The sequence below is a fragment of the Buceros rhinoceros genome, unplaced genomic scaffold, assembly GCF_000710305.1.
Source record: "Buceros rhinoceros silvestris isolate BGI_N320 unplaced genomic scaffold, ASM71030v1 scaffold382, whole genome shotgun sequence".
Taxonomy (NCBI): Eukaryota; Metazoa; Chordata; class Aves; order Bucerotiformes; family Bucerotidae; genus Buceros; species Buceros rhinoceros.
Genome location: NW_010396933.1, coordinates 32,300 through 49,509, shown reverse-complemented (window position 1 = coordinate 49,509; position 17,210 = coordinate 32,300). Strand labels below are relative to the sequence as shown.

The window sequence follows — 17,210 nt, the reverse complement described above, 5'->3', positions numbered from 1 at the left end:
CCAGTTTTAGAAGGAGTTATTCCCAAATAAGAAAAAAACAAAGTGAAGGTGCCTATTGTTGACCTTGGTTCTGCCTTCCTTGTGTGGCACAACCCTGTTTTGATACTGATCCCCTACATTCATCCCCGAAGAGAGAATATCTGCCAGAAACACTCTCAGCACCTTTTCTGACTCTTTCAATAACTTTGGTATGTTTTCATGGTATTTCCAGACAGACTGAGCTCCTGCCTTGGAATTAAGGGTTACAGAGCACATGCTTTCCGTCACCAAACTTCACAGACGCTGCTGCAGCTCCGCATGGGCCAAGTCAGTGTCACCCAACATGACCACATGAAAAATCCCCAGCCTTTATTGCCTCCTCCACAGCTACCAGCCAGGGTATTCAAAGCCTTTAACAGAGCAGCACCAAAATATGCCATATTTCAGAAATATGCCGCTTGCTTTCCCACGATCTCTAAGGAGGTGTTTTAGCCTCTTTACCCCACATACAGAGAACACCAAAGGGAAATGCATCCACGACTTAAAATGAGGCCAAAGGTGCATGTGGTATTACAGAAGACAACACATCTTGCAGCTGTTCATTAGTGGCTCCTGATCTGTATCAGCAACTCTTATGGTGCAAATGTCTGCAGACACTCCAGCTCACCTCTTCATCTTCACAAATGAGAATACCCTGAATCCTTCACAAGAGGTGAGATTGGTCTGCCCTCGGTAACGTTCCCAGCTAAGACGCTTGGATTTTCCCTGAAGTGAAGCAAGAGGAACTGACTTTCTTAGGTGCTAACTCCCTGACCTGCCTCAGATTTCAGCCCCACTGGCCACTGACAGTATCTCTGCAAGGGCAGCAGAGCACCCAGCTCAGATGCAGCGTCTCCTAAACAAGTGATTTGCACATAACCAGTTCACTATTGCACAGACTATTGCAGAGCCACAACCACCACCTATCACGATCCAACCTGGCCCTGGGCCATCAGTCCCATGAGCGTGTGGTATCTGCAAGGAGAACTTGGACAACGAGAGCTGGTGCGAGCCACAGTTTTCTTGTACCTCAGGTTCCAGCTGGAGTGGGACAAAGACTCCAAGTTTTCTGAGATGCATTAAACATCCCATTCTTTATTACTGCTTCTGACCAAGGAGGAGGTAGAAATTTTTTCTTGGCTGGGCTGAATTGCAACATGTTATTCAACTAAAATCTGGCGACACACAGCCACTTGGAGCATGTTGCAAGTACCACCTCTCAGAGGAAATGGTTAAAAGCAGGCAAATATGCATAGTCTTCACCAGCTGCTGAAACCACCGTTCCAGGACAAAAGGTTGCAGATCTGCAGGATGTCATGATAGCCCAGAAAGGAGAAGGGTTCCACAGAGAAGAGAGACTCCTGGACACCAAGAAGATTCCTTCCAGCTCTAACCAGGTAGGACTCACTCCAGAGGGCTGGGTTCTGGCAAAGAGTGAGCGCTGCTCATTGAGAGCTGCCTTTGGGCAGGAACCATCAGAATAACCCATGAACTTCTGAGCCCGGGACAGATACACTGAACTTGGAAATGTTCCAGAGGTGGCAAAAAGATTACAAAGGTTTAAGCCCCTGAGTGGTTACAGAGAAGTATGTCTGGAAGGGACAGCAGAAGGTCCATCTCTACTCACTGAGGAAGGATCATAACAACAGGGCTGGTGGAAGAGGATGTACTTCAGGAGGAGGTTTCTCAAATCGTGTCACTACCCTTTAACCTCCTAATCTGGACAAAGAGAGCAAACCTCAGATTTCACCACCAGAACCAATACTATGGAGTGAGCAAAACTTGACAACGTGGTTTAGTTTATCTAAGAATTGTAGAATGGTTTTTCCCAGAAAACATTTAGGTCTTAAACAACTCATCAGCTCCCTAGAGGAAAGGTGCTTCCATCAACCAGAGTTGTTTCTGTAAAAGGAAGTTCTCTCCTGAGAGGTCGTTGTCAGAGGCTGCTCTTCCATGTCATACACAGCCAAAGCCAGTTCAAAAAATGGAAGCCATCACACGGTCAAACAGCTCCAGAGACTAAATACCTTTGTGAGCAAATGCAGAGGGACAGTTTGGTACAGATAATCTGACAGTTCTTGCACACTTGGTGTTTTGGTATCTACGCACCACTCTCACCACTTAAGAACATCTAATGACCCCTTTGTCATCTCATACCATCCAAGGAGATCAGATCCATAGCACAGGACACCTGAGAAGCTCCACTCTTGAACCACTACTGACACTGTCCACAGTGACTGCATTGCAGAGCAGTTTGGTATCATAGACAGACCCGGTGGATCATGGGTAATCGGTCTCACAGCAATGGAAACCACTACACTGGCTCACCTCTGAAAGCATGGAAACTGTCTAGCCCTCCCCTTGCTCATAGAGAGGGTTTGTTAACGTGCAGACAAGATATCTACCCACACAGGAGATCTGCAGTGTGAAAACTGAACACAGAATTATCCTTGTTATAAAGGCAAAAACTCTACCTGAAGAACTACTAGAAGAGGAGGAGCAGAGCCCCACGCAGGGAACCACCAGCTGCTGTTCCCCAGCTAAGCCCTCTTCCTGCACGTGGAGGTTCTTAATGGGATGCCTACAAGGAAACCTCTCCCTGCACAAAGATCAGGCTCCTCAAGTGAAGATCGAGCTCTCCAAGTGCAGAATCCTCCAACCAGAAACAGCCCTACACAGCAAAGAGAGCCCAGCTGCAGTCCTAGACCGTCTCTGAAGGCCCCTTCCCAACAAAAGCATGTGACAGACCAAGGCTGACAGCGACCTGCCAGATCCTTTACAAGGGCTCATAACCTTCCAGACAAGCAGCTTTTTCAAAGAGGACAACTCCTTAGCATGGTTCCAAAAGTTTACAGACAGCTGCTGCCATCCTCAGCTCCTCTGCGTCAAGAGCAGAAGCGCTTGTACAAACTGCCCTCCGAACTAACCCAGCTCTGCAGAGAGTTTCAGGCGAAGCAGGGGCGTGTGCCCCAGCCAAATGAGATTTACTCAGAGGACACAGCCCCAGCTGAGCCTACGACTTGAAGCCCGACGTTTCCACATCAGAACTTGTTCTGCCAGATGAGCCATGCCCGGAGCCAGGAGAAGTGTATAAATGGAGCCACTCCCTAACCGAAGGGCACCCAGCACTGCTGAGCATTCCTCTCACAACAGCCATTCTCCTTCTCTTCAGAAAACGCCAGTACTCTTCAAGTGACCTTTCCAAAGCAATGACCAAATCTGTAACCACGAGCGCTGCACAGTGAAGAGCGGGGCTTGCTCCAGGGAGAGCCTGTCTGCCTGTGAGAACTTCTCAAAAGCATTATTTTCCCTAGGCAGAAGCCAGCTGCAATCCCATGTTTAATCATTCTGCCATCCCTCCCACTACACTTTTATCTTCTTCAGTCAGAAATTCCCTAGAACAAGTTATTTCCAGTTTACGTAGCCTCTCTGCTTCTATTCCAGAGGAATTACAAATCTTCTGAAAGCAGCAAGCCAGTGCCACCAGTGCTCCGGGTTGGCCAGGGCTCACACGCATGTGTTAAACATGAAGTAACTGGGTACAAGGGAAACCAAGTTTTCATGACAACATGCTAACAGGAAAGTGACATTTCCAGACATACTTCACCTACTCAACACAAAAGGAGGGAGGCTCAGCAGAGAATTAGCCAGAGAAATACGGAAATCAACATTCAGATGTGAAAAAGGGCTTGATTTGGCTCACACTGCTGACTGCGATGGAGAATTTTCTCAACATCTACTTCACACCTTGGGTCAACAGCTCAACAACCTCAGGCCTTTGGTGTGAGTTACGACAAAGGCTACGAGCCCCCTTAATTCATCTTACAATCATGCTGCGGTGTGCCAATTCTCTTTTGGACCAGAGACCACCAGGAACAAGTTCAGGGTTTTCTAGGGTTTGTGTGACAAGCTGCCACATCTGTCTGGGAGTTGTGATAACCTCTGGGTCACTGCAGAGCAGACCCTGTGTGACAGTGACGCAGCAACAGCAGTGCAGGAAGATGCAGACCCTCCTTCTCCAGCCCGTTAAACCCTTACAACCTTCAGCTGCAATGTTCCGTGGTTCAAAGCACGCAAACCACAGTCTTCCAAGACAATGGTTTGTGGAACCCAAATCTCTTCCAAGACTACAGCAGAATATGGTTGGTGATCCAGAGTCAGAGGCAGTGCAGCCATCACCGTCAGGGCAGCTTTGAATCAGCTGCACAGGTACATCACTCCGGGAGTGTCAGAGCTCCCTGGTGTGTTTTATACGCCCGGTTGTGGTAGGCAACATTTACAAGAAGTGACCTGATGCTAAATGAGACAGGAAGGACCATCCTCCACCCTTGCATAATTCCTAACCCCAATGGACTGAATGCTCAGTCTTTGAGAGACAGTCTCCTCTGTCTTCTGGACAGGAAGGAATTGAACAGTTTCTGTTCCCTCCTTGTCCCTAGCTAGGCAAATTATTCCATTTAGGCAATTTATTTCAGTTTCTGACTCAATTTTTTCTGGAACCCAAATCAGACCTTTTAGGCCAATGAAGCAAGGGCTGGGTGGAAGGAGAGGGGTACATACAACCACTCAGCAGGTTCTCAGCTCTGCTTTGAGTCAGACCCTCAGGAACCAACACTTTCAAAGTCAGTTGATTTTTTAGGTTTGTTTTCTGGCAAATCAAAGCAGTGTAACAGGAAGGAGAGACACCCAAACTGCACACCAGGCTTTCTGCTCTTCAATTCCCCACCCTCATCCTGCAAAGGAGCTGTCAGCTAATACCAGCACAGACACAGGAATCACCTCGCTCAACCTCACCCAGGCACAGCAGAGGTGTATTCACTGAGCCAGTCATATTGGTTTCCCTCCATAGCCCATGAAAAGAAATGAACCCTTTAAGAGTATGACTCATCTGACCCACTTCTATCCCTACCGCAGGATGCGATTAAGCGCAGTGTGCACTGGTGAGCAGATCTCCAGGGGCTATAAGCAGCTCGGGTGACTAGCTCTGATGGACAGACCTCCACAGCAGATGTCTACATCCACTCAGAGTCAGCCAACTGCAGCCAACTTACTTGGAGCTGGACTGAGCCTGTCCATAAACTGCATCCTGCTTGCAGCTCATCATGGGCTGGGCGTAGACCACATCAGGCTTGTTGCTTGAGGGGCAGGAGAGGGCCCGTGCTGGCATTTTTTTACTTGTCCTAGTAGTTCCTTGCTGGGTGCTGCAGCTGCTGTAGATGCTCTGGCGGTTCAAGGTCGCTTTGTGCTCTGCCCGGCCCCCCACCTGACTCTTCCTCAGCGTGCCCCGGGGTGGCTCACAGTAGAGGTCGGGCTCACTCCGGCTGCTCTTGATGTTCTGCACAAAGCAGTAGTCGCTGCCGGCCCTGGCAGGGCTGCAGACAGCCTTGCTGTAGTGCTTGCTGCCCCAGCCTTCCATCTGGCTGTACGAGCTGTAGCGCCTATTCTCCACATCCCGCTTCAGCGTCCCGTTGTACAGCTGGTCAATGAGAAAACAGGAGACAAAACAATGAGGAAAGGGTTGAGCTGCAGAATGACTATTGCTAAGCCCATTCTTGTATGGGCGTCATGGCTACCAAATCCCTGTGCCTCTTAGGTATTTTTGTGCCCCCAAATCTACGGGACGTTAATCCACCTGCAGCCCTTATAAAGGTCCCTTGAAATCTGGGGAGAGTCAGTGATCAGGATGTGGCATCCAGGAGCTTGGAAGCAGAATTGAAAGTTCAAACCTGACCTTGGCATTAGAGACAATGTCTTATTTCCAGCACATAGGGTCAAACTCAACCGGTAGTTAGAGGAGGTCACATCGCATCCCTTGCCATCACAGAGAATGACGCCTCATTCTGACCTTCCAGCACTGCCCTCATTTATTTTTCATTTCCTTAAGCTGTTTTGTTGCCCTTCCATCTATCAGTTCCTTAGGAAGGGAGTAAAGGGAGTGAGAACTCAGTGAGAAGGGATTCTTGAATCTCATTGTGCCAAGAAACAAGTGGAGACAATGAATACCTGCTTATGAGTTACAAGGTGTGGAGCATCAGCTCCTCTAATGGGATGTTCTGAGAACAATGGGGGATACACAATAAGAATTGAGGTGACTAAGCCAGGAAGAAAAAAAATAAAAGACAGAAAAAAACCCCCCTGCAATTAATCAAACAAAAGAAGGGCTTTAGCCAGCTTGCTGACAGTTCCAAATGTCTTCGCTGCTGCACCAAAAGTCCTCCAGATTTGCCCCAAGTACACCAGGATTAAATCCAACATTCTTATGCAATATTAAAACTTCTGGATGGCAATGCTGGCACCTGGAAGCCTGAAGGCTTGTACCCAAGTGAGAGACAAGTCATTAAGGTGCGTACTCCACAAAGAAAGTTCTTTTAGCTCTGTTTGCCCCATGACATTGACTTTCTCCACAGCAACCCCCTCAGCATGCTAGCAGATGATCTCCAAGACTCACAGCAAACAGGCATAAAAAGAACCAAGGAACAAACAGCCTGCCTCATCCCCTTTGGTTTTTCTTGGGAAAGCTCATCCATGGTCTGTTGTTGGGCCGAGGGTTTTTTTTTTAAGCAGCGGTACTTTGGAGGCCGCTCCCTGCAAAAGGCCACCCAGGGATCCCCTGGGCTGGGAGAGAAAAATCAACACTGGTATCTCATTATTTCCACGGAAGATCAAGGCACAAGGTGTGAAAAGCCTGTGCCCAGTGCAATAGTTCACATCACTGAAAAAAATCCCCATCTCCTAACCCAGAAACACCACGTGACCAAGAAATCGGCATCCTCTGCAGTCTCACAGTGAGACCCACTTCCTACCCCAACTTCAGTCCAGCCCTGAGCACAGTCAGCATCATTCCTGTGTCCAACACTCTGCAGAATTGTCATTATGTTAATTAATTAAGCCAAATATTTCCATTAACAAACTAATATTAAGGAATGCAGTGAATCCTCTCAGCGATGTCCCAGAGAGTTGCTCAGGTGATGGCTGAGAACATCTCGAAGGGGTCACCTAGCAGGTGTGTCATCTGGGCGAGGAGGAACACTTTAGTCCAGCTACACCGATGCCCAGATTGCTCTGTCGTTTTAGCACCAGCCTGGAGTAGTTTTCATACCTGCAGTCTGCAAGTTTGCATCTCAGCAGGTCAGTTGCTGAAAGGGAAGAAAAGGGGAGCAAATTCTTTTGCCTGTACTCCAAAGGACGCAGAAAAAACCTGTCAGTACTGCAGCACGGCAGGTAACAGATTTGGTGCAGGCTGCAGAGCTGCCAGGATCTGGGAGAAGAATTTGCATGTGATAAGAAGAGCAAGGACAAGGCACACAGTAGGTGCAAGGAGTGTCAGGGAGTCCCCATGGAAATTTCTGGGAGGGCCATGCATAGAGGTTCCCTCTGTCCTTGGGAAGGTTCTGCCTTGGATGCAGCACACACAGAGCAATGGCAGTTTCATGAAGTCATGATGTACCACTGCAGATAAGTATGTCCTTCTAAGGGTGATAACAGCCTCATTTTTTCCTCATTTTCTTGGGTTCAGAAACCCTCAGGATCATGGGGGACAGGACAGGGCTGCGGCAGGAAGGTGCAGGATGGAGTTTGCTTCTCAGTGAAGTAGGAAACCCAGTCCCAGGTCTTGCCACTGGCTGGAGGATAGAGCAGCAGCTTCTTAGATGAGAGCCCTGTCCTTTATGTCTTTTTATGAGTCAGTACAAACTACTGGGATTATGTTGTAGGGCTGTCAGAAGCTTGGCAGAGCCATGGAGCCCCTGGGCATTTGCTCAAACCATCTCAGCGGCCCGTGGAAGAGTGAACTGGTTATTTCTCTAAAGGCACCGTTTGCTCTGCAGTGCACTCACGCGGGCTCTCCGCCAGCAGAAGGGGCGAGGGAAGGTGTGAGCGTGTCTGCATTTATAGGTACAGGATTATCAGTTCTGTATTTCCTGCTGTGTTTTATAGTGGCAGAGAGCATTGTCCTCTTTCTTGCCAGCCCTGAGGTGGGTGAAGCCAAGCGACCGCCTGTTTGGAAAGACACCTTTCTGCAACACAGGGAGCCCTGAGCGGCAAGTCCGTGCAGGTCCTAGCAGGGCGGGGAAGCCTTTTGCAAACTCATGGGAAAATAGTTCCCGTGTGATGTGAAGCTCATTACCAAATTCAGTGCATGACTTTTACTGCTGATTCCACCAGATGCTTGGCTGAGCCCATTTTAATCTCTTTCAAGCAGCATGGACCTAACTGGTATCTCGGAATCCTTCTTTGGAGCAGGAGTCTGATCCAAAGACTCCAAATCGATGAGGAGTCTCCTGCCAGCTTCAGTGGATTCCAGACCTGCTGGCCAAACAGTCTCTGTGTATCCTCGCATGGATGTAGCTGACCCGATCTCTTCTTGATCTCGGTGAAATGCTGTGTCTGTGCCTTAAAAGCAGCTTTCTCAGACTGAAACCCACAGCCCCATTTCAGATGTTCACCAAGCTAAGTCAGAGACCCTCACTTCTGACACCGGAGCAAACGTGGTGAAGGGGAATGCAGTTCCCCATGTTGTTATCTCTTTGTCGGATGCAGCCATCAGTGAGATAGGATGCCCAGCAAGGCAGAAGCGAGGCACTCTGCCGTCTGGAGAAGCGATGACGTCTCTGAAGGTGAAGGCAATGCTATTACATAGTCTGTGGTTTAAAGAGCCACCTGACAACAATCTCACAACTTTTGCTGATGCCATTATGTGTGTAGAGTGAGCTCTCCCCACGCAGAACAGCATGAGTGAAAGGAAATAATCTCTCACCTTCAAACCTCAGAAACCACGCGGATTTCCTAACACCCTGAGTCGCATCTGCCCACAGCTTGTGGGTGTTTGCATGGGGGAGGTGGGCCGGGTCCATGCCTCCTCCCTTCAGGAGTGCAGAAAAACCCTGGAGAAGACAAGGAAGTCCCCCCCAAGCAGGTTAGAGACAGAGAGGAGTGATTCCTTCTGCATTGCAAGATCTGGAAACCATTTCAGAAGGGCACAGGCTGTCACCAAGACTTCTCCCCATGGGGTCTGAGAAGGTGGGGCAGCTTGGCAGGTCCCTCCTTTCAGCCAGACACCATCATGCTCTTGTAGGTGGCAGGAGGATGCTCATGGGAGGCTGGGCAATGCTGACATCCCCAGTTGTAGCCTGAACTTTTCCTCCCCGCTGTGAAACGAGCCTCTATGTTTGAGGCTAAGCCCTGGGAGCCGTTCATTCATATTAAAACAAGGAGGGCAGTCCCGGGGAGGAAAGGCAGCGAAGATGAGCGTGCAGGAGCTCTTATCAGGCCCAGGGAGTAGCTGCTTCCCTTCCCTGGCAGCAGCAAAGACCTTCTTAAAATGAATAAACATTCATGGATCACCAATTCTCAGCCTGCAGTATGGGACCATTTCAGGAACAATCAATGGCAATGTCATACAGTCGTACAAGACAGACAAAAAAACCCTTTAACCTCTTATTTCAACTGGAAAGAGCTGGTGCTAGAGAGAAAGTCAAAACAGCATTATCCCAAACACCAATCACCAGCCCTTCTCTGGCTTTTTCTTCCATAAACCCTTTTCTTTCACAGGGAGATCCCCTCTGCTGCTACTCCCACTTTCCAGAAGCACAGGGCAAGGCGCACCAGCCCTGGGAATCGCACTCCCATCTCCAGGTCGGAGGCCCTCCCAGATAACTGGGTGTTTCTGACTCCTGCATCTAAGGACGCCATCAGTTCATTACCTGGCTCTCATTTTTTCCCTTGCAATTTGTTTGTTTCTAGAGCAGCAGACAGAGCGAGCGCAGGACTCCGTATAAACACGTCAGGAGCAGGTTTCTCCCAGGCTGGAGGGCAAAGCACCAGCAATGCAACATGACAGCGTCCCACCCTGAGTGATGGGTGGGGAAAACTCCTGATGCTACTTGCGAAACGCTTTAGCTGCTGCCTGCCCCACACCATTGCAGGGAGAAAAATTGCAAAACCAGCAAATGCATTGTTTATCTACTTCTGAAACTCTCTTTCCCACCTCTCCCGGGTGCTGCCGTTCCTATGCTTTTTGATCTGGTTCTTCACGCAACTCATTGAGACTCAGTTCAGTTTGTTCCGAAGGGAGGGTCATGCCCAACTCATTGCTCCAAAGAATAAAGCCTCTCACAAAAGCTCACAGGGAGATCAGGGGCTGACTGAGCAATGACGTGCAACAACTACAAGGTCATAAAAATCACAGACTGCTTTGGGCTGAAGGGACCTTCAGAGCTCCTCCATTCCAACCCCCTGGAGCCAGCAGGGACATCTGCAAGCAAAGCAGGTTGCTCAGAGCCAGTCCTTGTTTTCTTTGATAAGATTGCCCAAGCCTAACTATTTTGGGACGTTCTTTTAAACTTGAATCTGTCATCACAAATGACGAATTTTATCTTGAAATCCTTATGGAACAAAGCTCCCACTGATGATGAGGGGTCCAGCGAGGCGAAGCCAGCCAGGGATAGCAGGGAGTGTTCCCGTCCCGTGGAGAGCACCTCTCGTGTAGATAATGCATTTGGGAGAGAAAGATCTGCACCTGGCCTCCCCAGAGAACAGTTGTTGAAGAACCTGCAGGCAGTCTCCAGAGCAGAGGAATCGCCAAAATGTGCGTCTGCATTAGTGCCATCACAGACATAACTGCTACAGAAACCAAGCTGGGTGGGCCAGTGCAGCAGAGCGCCCAGATCCCAGCAGTGGTGCCTGAGGACAGTAGTGGTGAGCTCTGGTGGCCCAGTAGCTGCTGGTCCCCAACTGTTACCCTGTGCCGGGATCCAGCTCAGTTCACTGCTTATATCAGCACGGCATCAGACATGCCAAATACTCTGGTTTGGGGGCACGGCTGCTCTCAGAAACGTTTCTCACTACAAGCCCCAGGCTGAGGTCAGCTCTGCAGGGACAATGACCCGCTCACCTTGTTGGAAGTGCGGCACCCTGATGTCCCAGATGAACCTCCTTCCCTACCCAGCGCACCAGGGCTTTGTTTACCCTTCGTTCAGGGCAGTGACGCGGCAGGGGACACTGCGGCTTTGAACAACAACATTACCACCTTGTTGGAAGTGCGGCACCCTGATGTCCCAGATGAACCTCCTTCCCTACCCAGCGCACCAGGGCTTTGTTTACCCTTCGTTCAGGGCAGTGACGCGGCAGGGGACACTGCGGCTTGCACCCACATCATACCGGTGTACTTCCTTCTTGTGGACGCAGCAGCAGAGGGAGGTCGAGTGTATTTCTGCACTCTGTCCTGATACTGCAGCATCTCAACAGCGCCAAAACAGACGTGGGACCTTGGAATCCCCCCAATCTCTAGCAGGGATGGACCTGCCAACCCAGCAGGCCCAAGCAAGAGCAGTGTTGATACAGGAGGAAATGAAATCTCAGAGGGTCTTTGCTGATGACGTGTCCTGGCTCCACAAACTGCCTTCCTTTGGTGTTCAGGATGTGGCTGTATGCCTCCAAGGCTGTGCTTGCTGCTGGGGTAACGGCGCACTCGCTGTAACCCACCGGCCACCGGACTGTGACAGTGGCTTTGAGCCCAGAACAAAGCCCAGTTTTGAGGTGGTATTGAGGTGTCGGAGTCAAGAGTGCAGCTCATGCTGAGACTTCTCCTGCTATGACTGCGCTGCTCTAGGTGCGCAGTTCAGCTTACTTAAACCTCCCTCAGGTTTGTCGGTGTAAAGTGTGGTCACTTCTGTACCTTCTGCAGGGCCTCAGGCACTGCCCAGACCTTACATCAGGACATGGCATAGCCAGCTCCTGTGATCGGATGGCTTTGGGAACTGGTGGCCGCTCATAACTCACATCGTCAATAGGGTGACAAATGTCTCTAAGGGTCTTCTGAGCTCAACCAGAAGTTGAGCCACTTGGTCTTCTGGGCACCTGAAGTGAAAGATCATCTAGCACAGAGAGGTTTACAGTCACTGATGCACCTATTACTGCATCCCACTGTGGTCACTGTGCAGGTGGGACTGGGGGCTTCATTCCTGAAGACTGAGCCAACCCTTGACACGTGAGCCAAGGAAATGCTGCAGCCAAGCACAAATCTGCCTGTTTCTGGAGCGGTCCTGCTGGTTTCAGGGTTTCCTGCACTGATACGAGTGAGTACTCATGGCAATGCTGGTTACAGCGATGCTGCAAACAAGGCACTCCACAAGAGGAATAAACAGGAAATAATCTTTAATAATGGGCAAATTAAAGGTTTTAGTCAGAAGTGTTGACTGATCCAGAGAGGTCTTCCTTCAGATCTATCGTTTCTTTTGCTCTAATATTTGACCATCAATATCATATGGTTGGGAAGAGAACTCTGAAGCAAAATCTTATGATTTCCAAGAAGACACAAAACAAGACAGAAGAAGGAATTCAGTTTTTAAGAGCTGTGGATGAGGCAGGAAACCTCCTGCCATCTAGAGCCACCATCTAACGGCAGTGTCCAAGTTGCAGCTGCTGTGTCTGTCATGCCTTTTTAACCCCAGGAGCAGTGAGAGAAAGTCATTCTCCTGAACACTCTACTGGGTCATTTCCCTGAAACCCCTGAATTTGCCGGTGCACCCTTGCGACTTTGCGACTTCTCAGGAACAGCCACAGCACCAGCTCCAGCTGGAAACAAGTCCAGCAATTTTGTCTTCAAAAATAGATTCGCTTTGTCTTCGTTTTCAAGTCTTACAACTCAGGAATTACAAAGAGGAAACATTTTTTCAGAATGCCTCGAACCTGCACAGACTTCAAACAGGTCCATAGCCAAAAGTTAAAGCTGACCCAACCTGGAGGCTGGTCGTGGATGTGTGTAAACCTTTAATTTTCTTCTGGAAGAAGCAAAATGGAGGCGGTTCCTCGGCATGGTTGGGGAGTATGAGGTCTGTTAAGCTTGTTAAGCAGATTTAGGCTTGAGGTTATACGTTCCAATGCGCCAGTGGCACTTGGGACTCATCACCCCTAACTGCAGCCATCTGCGCGTTAGGTGACTGCTCTGATCCAGCTACCGGGGGAAGGAGTTAGGCATCCAGAGGGGCTGATTCATCCTGACCTGACAGATCTCTGAGATAGAGGAGATGAATTACCTCCTCGTACCTCTCTCTGTTGGATGTGGGAGGAGTCTAGACAACTTGCTAAGACTAAATGGCTGATTTTCAGATAAACACAGTTAGGTAAGACAATTTTTACTGTGAATGCTTCACAAGTCGCAGTCCCTTTCTCTAAAGCAGCCCAGGTCACAGAATCACAGAGTGGCAGGGGTTGGATGGGACTTCTGGAGATCATTCTGTCCAAACACCTGCTAAAGCAGGTTCACACAGAGCAGATCGTCATGAAGACTTTTACCAAAAATTCCTAGACCAAAAGAATTGTAAGGTTTGGAGAAAGACTTTTCCTCATTGGTAAATGCAGAAAAGCCATTCAGAGAAAAGCCACGAGCTTTTCACCATGGTGAACCAGAAGAGACTGAACTGCTGTGTCCACAGTTCTCTACAGAGGCCCCGATCTTCTTAACTATCTTGCAAGGTGCTCACCAGAACACCAGCATTGCTGGACTGAAAAGCCCAGCAGCCAGTGGCTTTTCAACTACCAGCATTTATCCAATGGTGGGGAAGAAGATAAGGAATGAACAAAATTAAACAACAACCCTCACACCAGCAACACTGGCTGTGGTACCACCTTGCCAGCATGAGCATGAGCTGGAGGGGCAACTGCAGAGCCAAGGCTTAGCTGCCTCTCTCTGTAACAAATAGAACAACTAGAAACTGCCGGAACAGCGGGAACAGAGCAGTTTAGCTTAGCCAAAGCATAACAAACTCCACCCAGAAATCACAGCAGACCAACAGCAATCCATCATCAGAATAAAACATCACAAGCATTTCACTTATGAGGCTCAGAGACTCCCGCTCTGGCTCCAGAGGTCCCTCAGCTGCAAATTTCTGGTGGCCACAAAACCACTCTGGGATGCATCACTGCCCGCTTACCATGTTTAGGCCCCTCTGAAGGAGCCTATCACTGCCTTAGGGATGGAGACAGGATGCTTGGCTGGATGAACCTCTGCTCTGACCCGTCATAGTCACCCCTTTGATCCTAGCCCAGGCAGAAACACCTGGGATTTAAGTAGCTCAGCAAAGGACATTGAAACAAGTCAACAGACAGTCTGTAAATAAAATTTCAGACACGTCAGGGCTCCCAGTCCTTCTTACTGAATATGCAGTAGGCAGCAAACCCAGTGATGCAAACCTAGTGACAAGTGACATCACTGCCTTGAAGCACGTGTGCTACACCGAGGCCACTAAGCCAACAGGTGAATCTTTCTGAAGCAGAGGAATGCTGATACTATGAACAAGCAGAGGATCTGGCAGCTACCAGGAAATGCTTCAACCCTCTGGCTGTGTGCTTGAAGCCAACATAATCACCCTTCCTGGCTCAGCCCCTTGGTGGTTGACAAGGAGCTGCTCTACGGTCCCAGGGATGTTGAAAGGAGCCTTTTATTCCCCCATATTGAAATCACAGATCTGTGAATTGTTCCTTTCTACTTTATAGCTGATGAAATCCAAGGAAGAACAGAGTACCGGTCTGGTGTGGAGGGGCAACATGAGCACAAGCTGTTCCAGTAGACAATGGAGTGGATTGGAGTGATTCCCAGTGTACCACCAAGGACAAGACCAGGGACCTCTGTGGGATGTATAAACTCAGATTACACAGAGACAGCTACTATCTCACCTGTGTTTTCTGGGGAAACCACCATGGGAGAAGTGGATCGCCTCTTTTCCAGGCTCAGAGAACATCTAAAAAGGGTCTGCACCAGCACTGAGATAGGGAATAGCCACAGAGTTACAACACAAATCCCCTGATCATCACCACTCAACCACATTAATGTGTTTACAGAGAAGTTTTGGTACATAGAAACAAAAATGGAAACAGTTCCAGGTGAGCTATGGATGTGCTCCAAACCTGAATCGAGTTATGAGTCCGAACCCATGAGTGCTCCTTCAGACAGCTTCAACTCTCTTGTGCCATGTGGCTATTCATCCACAAAAGCAGACTAAACCTTGTCCACTCGAAAATCCCAAACCACACACAACAGAGATACAGGGTCCTCGGTCACCCTCTTCCACTGCATTGAATTGCTTCCTAAGACAGTCTCAGCCACGCAGGCTCTTTCTCAGGAGAGTTTCTGAAGTGCTGGAGGGTGCTTTCTGTACCGGTTACCTCAAGAGTATGCCACAGTTCCCAGATAAAAGAGGATCTTACCGGATATCCCCAGCTGCTGTTTCCTGTCTGGGTTTTGGTGTAATAGCTGCCGCGGGACGTCCCGTAGCCGTAACCATCAGCTAAACCATCATACATAGAACCTGTAAACGGAAAAAGCACGGTCAGCAGGAGGAAGTGGTGCTACAGAGCACAGTGCTCTTTTTTCCAGTGAGTTTAGTAACCAAAGAATGGAAGAGCTAGAAACCTTAACAGGAACATGGGAAAACTGAGTCTTTGCCATGCAGGCAACTCATAGAAGATGTTCTTTTCAGAACAGCTCTTGGAATCTCCAGCCCTCAGAGCACAAGCAACAGCCCAAGGTTTCTACCCCAAAAGACCAAGTGCCATAAAATCTACAGTGGACAAGAGCAGAAAGGGTCAGAGATCGGGCCAATGTCTTTGGTCTTTGATATACAAGAGGAACTGGATGATATTTTGTGCTACACCTCCTGGAAGGTCTAACCCTGGAACATACTTCCCTTGTTCTGGCTTGGAGGTAAATAAAATTCATCCCTTCTCTGAAGGCAAAACCCACCCCTGACCCTTTCACCAGTCTGGATCAAATCTAGGTAACACCTGGGGATCTGAAACGGAAACACCCTAATCATGCTGCCTTAACTGTCAATCTCCAGCCTCTAAAAGATCACTCCGTGTATTTGTACGTACTTTCCCTGAAAATATGTTAATCCCCATTGTTATTTTGGGGGAGCTGGGGAGATCTATGAGATCCATCAGCCTTTTCTACCATTTCTTTTTTCAGAAAGTTTGGATTTACCTACCCCAGCCCTACTAAAAGCCATTCCAGCTGTCTCTCGCCAGCAGCCCTTGCCAGTACAAGCGTTTGATCCCTTCTGAAAGTATTTTACTCAATGCTACATTCATCACTACAGAAAAAAAAAATGCAGTGAGTTGCTCGTTTTCACATGCTGAAATTTTCTTAACTCCCTGCAGATGGTCCGAAAGAATTTAAGGTCATTTAAGTACCTTTTCCAGAAGTGCTCAATAATTGTGGCATCCCAAGTCCCGTTATGAGGAAATGCGAACGCTGCACTTCAATTAACTTCCAGGGGAAGCTCTGAATGTCTAACGAAGTACAAAATCAGGACTTACCTGTCCTAAGTTATGCACCTAAACTGGTGGGTAATGTCAGAAATATCCTAACCTCTCTGATTGCTTGATAAGCCTCATCTCTTAGATAAACTGGATAAGCTCGACCACAAAGGCCCTGAAGCCACTCAGGTCTTCTACAGCCACTGATCCTTGGAATAAATCTAGTTATTGCCTTGCCTGAGGCACCCAGAACCTGTTATGGTGATTTGGTTCATGGATAAAAATTCTTGCATTTTCTCAGGAAGATGATTCCCGTAGATGCGGCACAAATAATGAGATTTGCTTTCCATTGTCAACAAGAGAGGAGCAAAACTGCCTGGATGGCAGTATCCGAAGAACATGACTGAATGCAGAATAAGCAGACACCCACTTGTGGAGAAAACCACAGGATCTCATTTTCCATAGTCTGAAGAGTGGCCGGGCAGTGCTCATTAATATCTCTCCAACCCCAATTACTTCATTTACATGGATTAAGTTGCACAGAACTTGCTGATAAGGCAAGGAAATGGCCGTGCCCATGCAACACCAGCTACAGTTCAGCTGTGCCCATCACCTTTGCCTTCCTCCCCACCCTGGGATTTCCCAGAAGCTCCAAATCCACATTGGCCTTCAGCAGAAGCAATGCAGGGCTTGAAAAGGTAAGTTTGGGTGAGGTGATTCACCAGGGGACAGAGCTGGCAGGTAATTTGGGCATGAAGGTAAAACAACCCCATGGCAACAGTTCCCCGGAGACTCCTTCTTACAGTTGACCCCTTGTTCTGCACAAACACCGAGTGACTGTGGGAGGGAGCACCCGGGAGCATTCTCTGACACTGTGGGGGAGCAGTTGGAATAAAGGGTGTCTGGGCATGACTCACTGGTTAACTTGACCAGTCATC

General features: G+C 48.8%; 1 protein-coding gene across 1 annotated transcript in view; it reads right to left on the bottom strand.

Moving 5' to 3' along the window:
* The window catches only part of PKP1 (plakophilin 1), a 42,422-nt gene that overhangs the window by 19,550 nt on the left and 5,662 nt on the right, over window positions 1-17,210 (bottom strand). The window contains exons 2-3 of the mRNA XM_010146027.1: window positions 15,223-15,323; window positions 5,070-5,494 (exon numbers count right to left, since the gene is read on the bottom strand). Coding sequence (XP_010144329.1) covers window positions 5,070-5,494; window positions 15,223-15,323 — 526 coding nt within the window. The remainder of the gene's footprint in view (window positions 1-5,069; window positions 5,495-15,222; window positions 15,324-17,210) is intronic.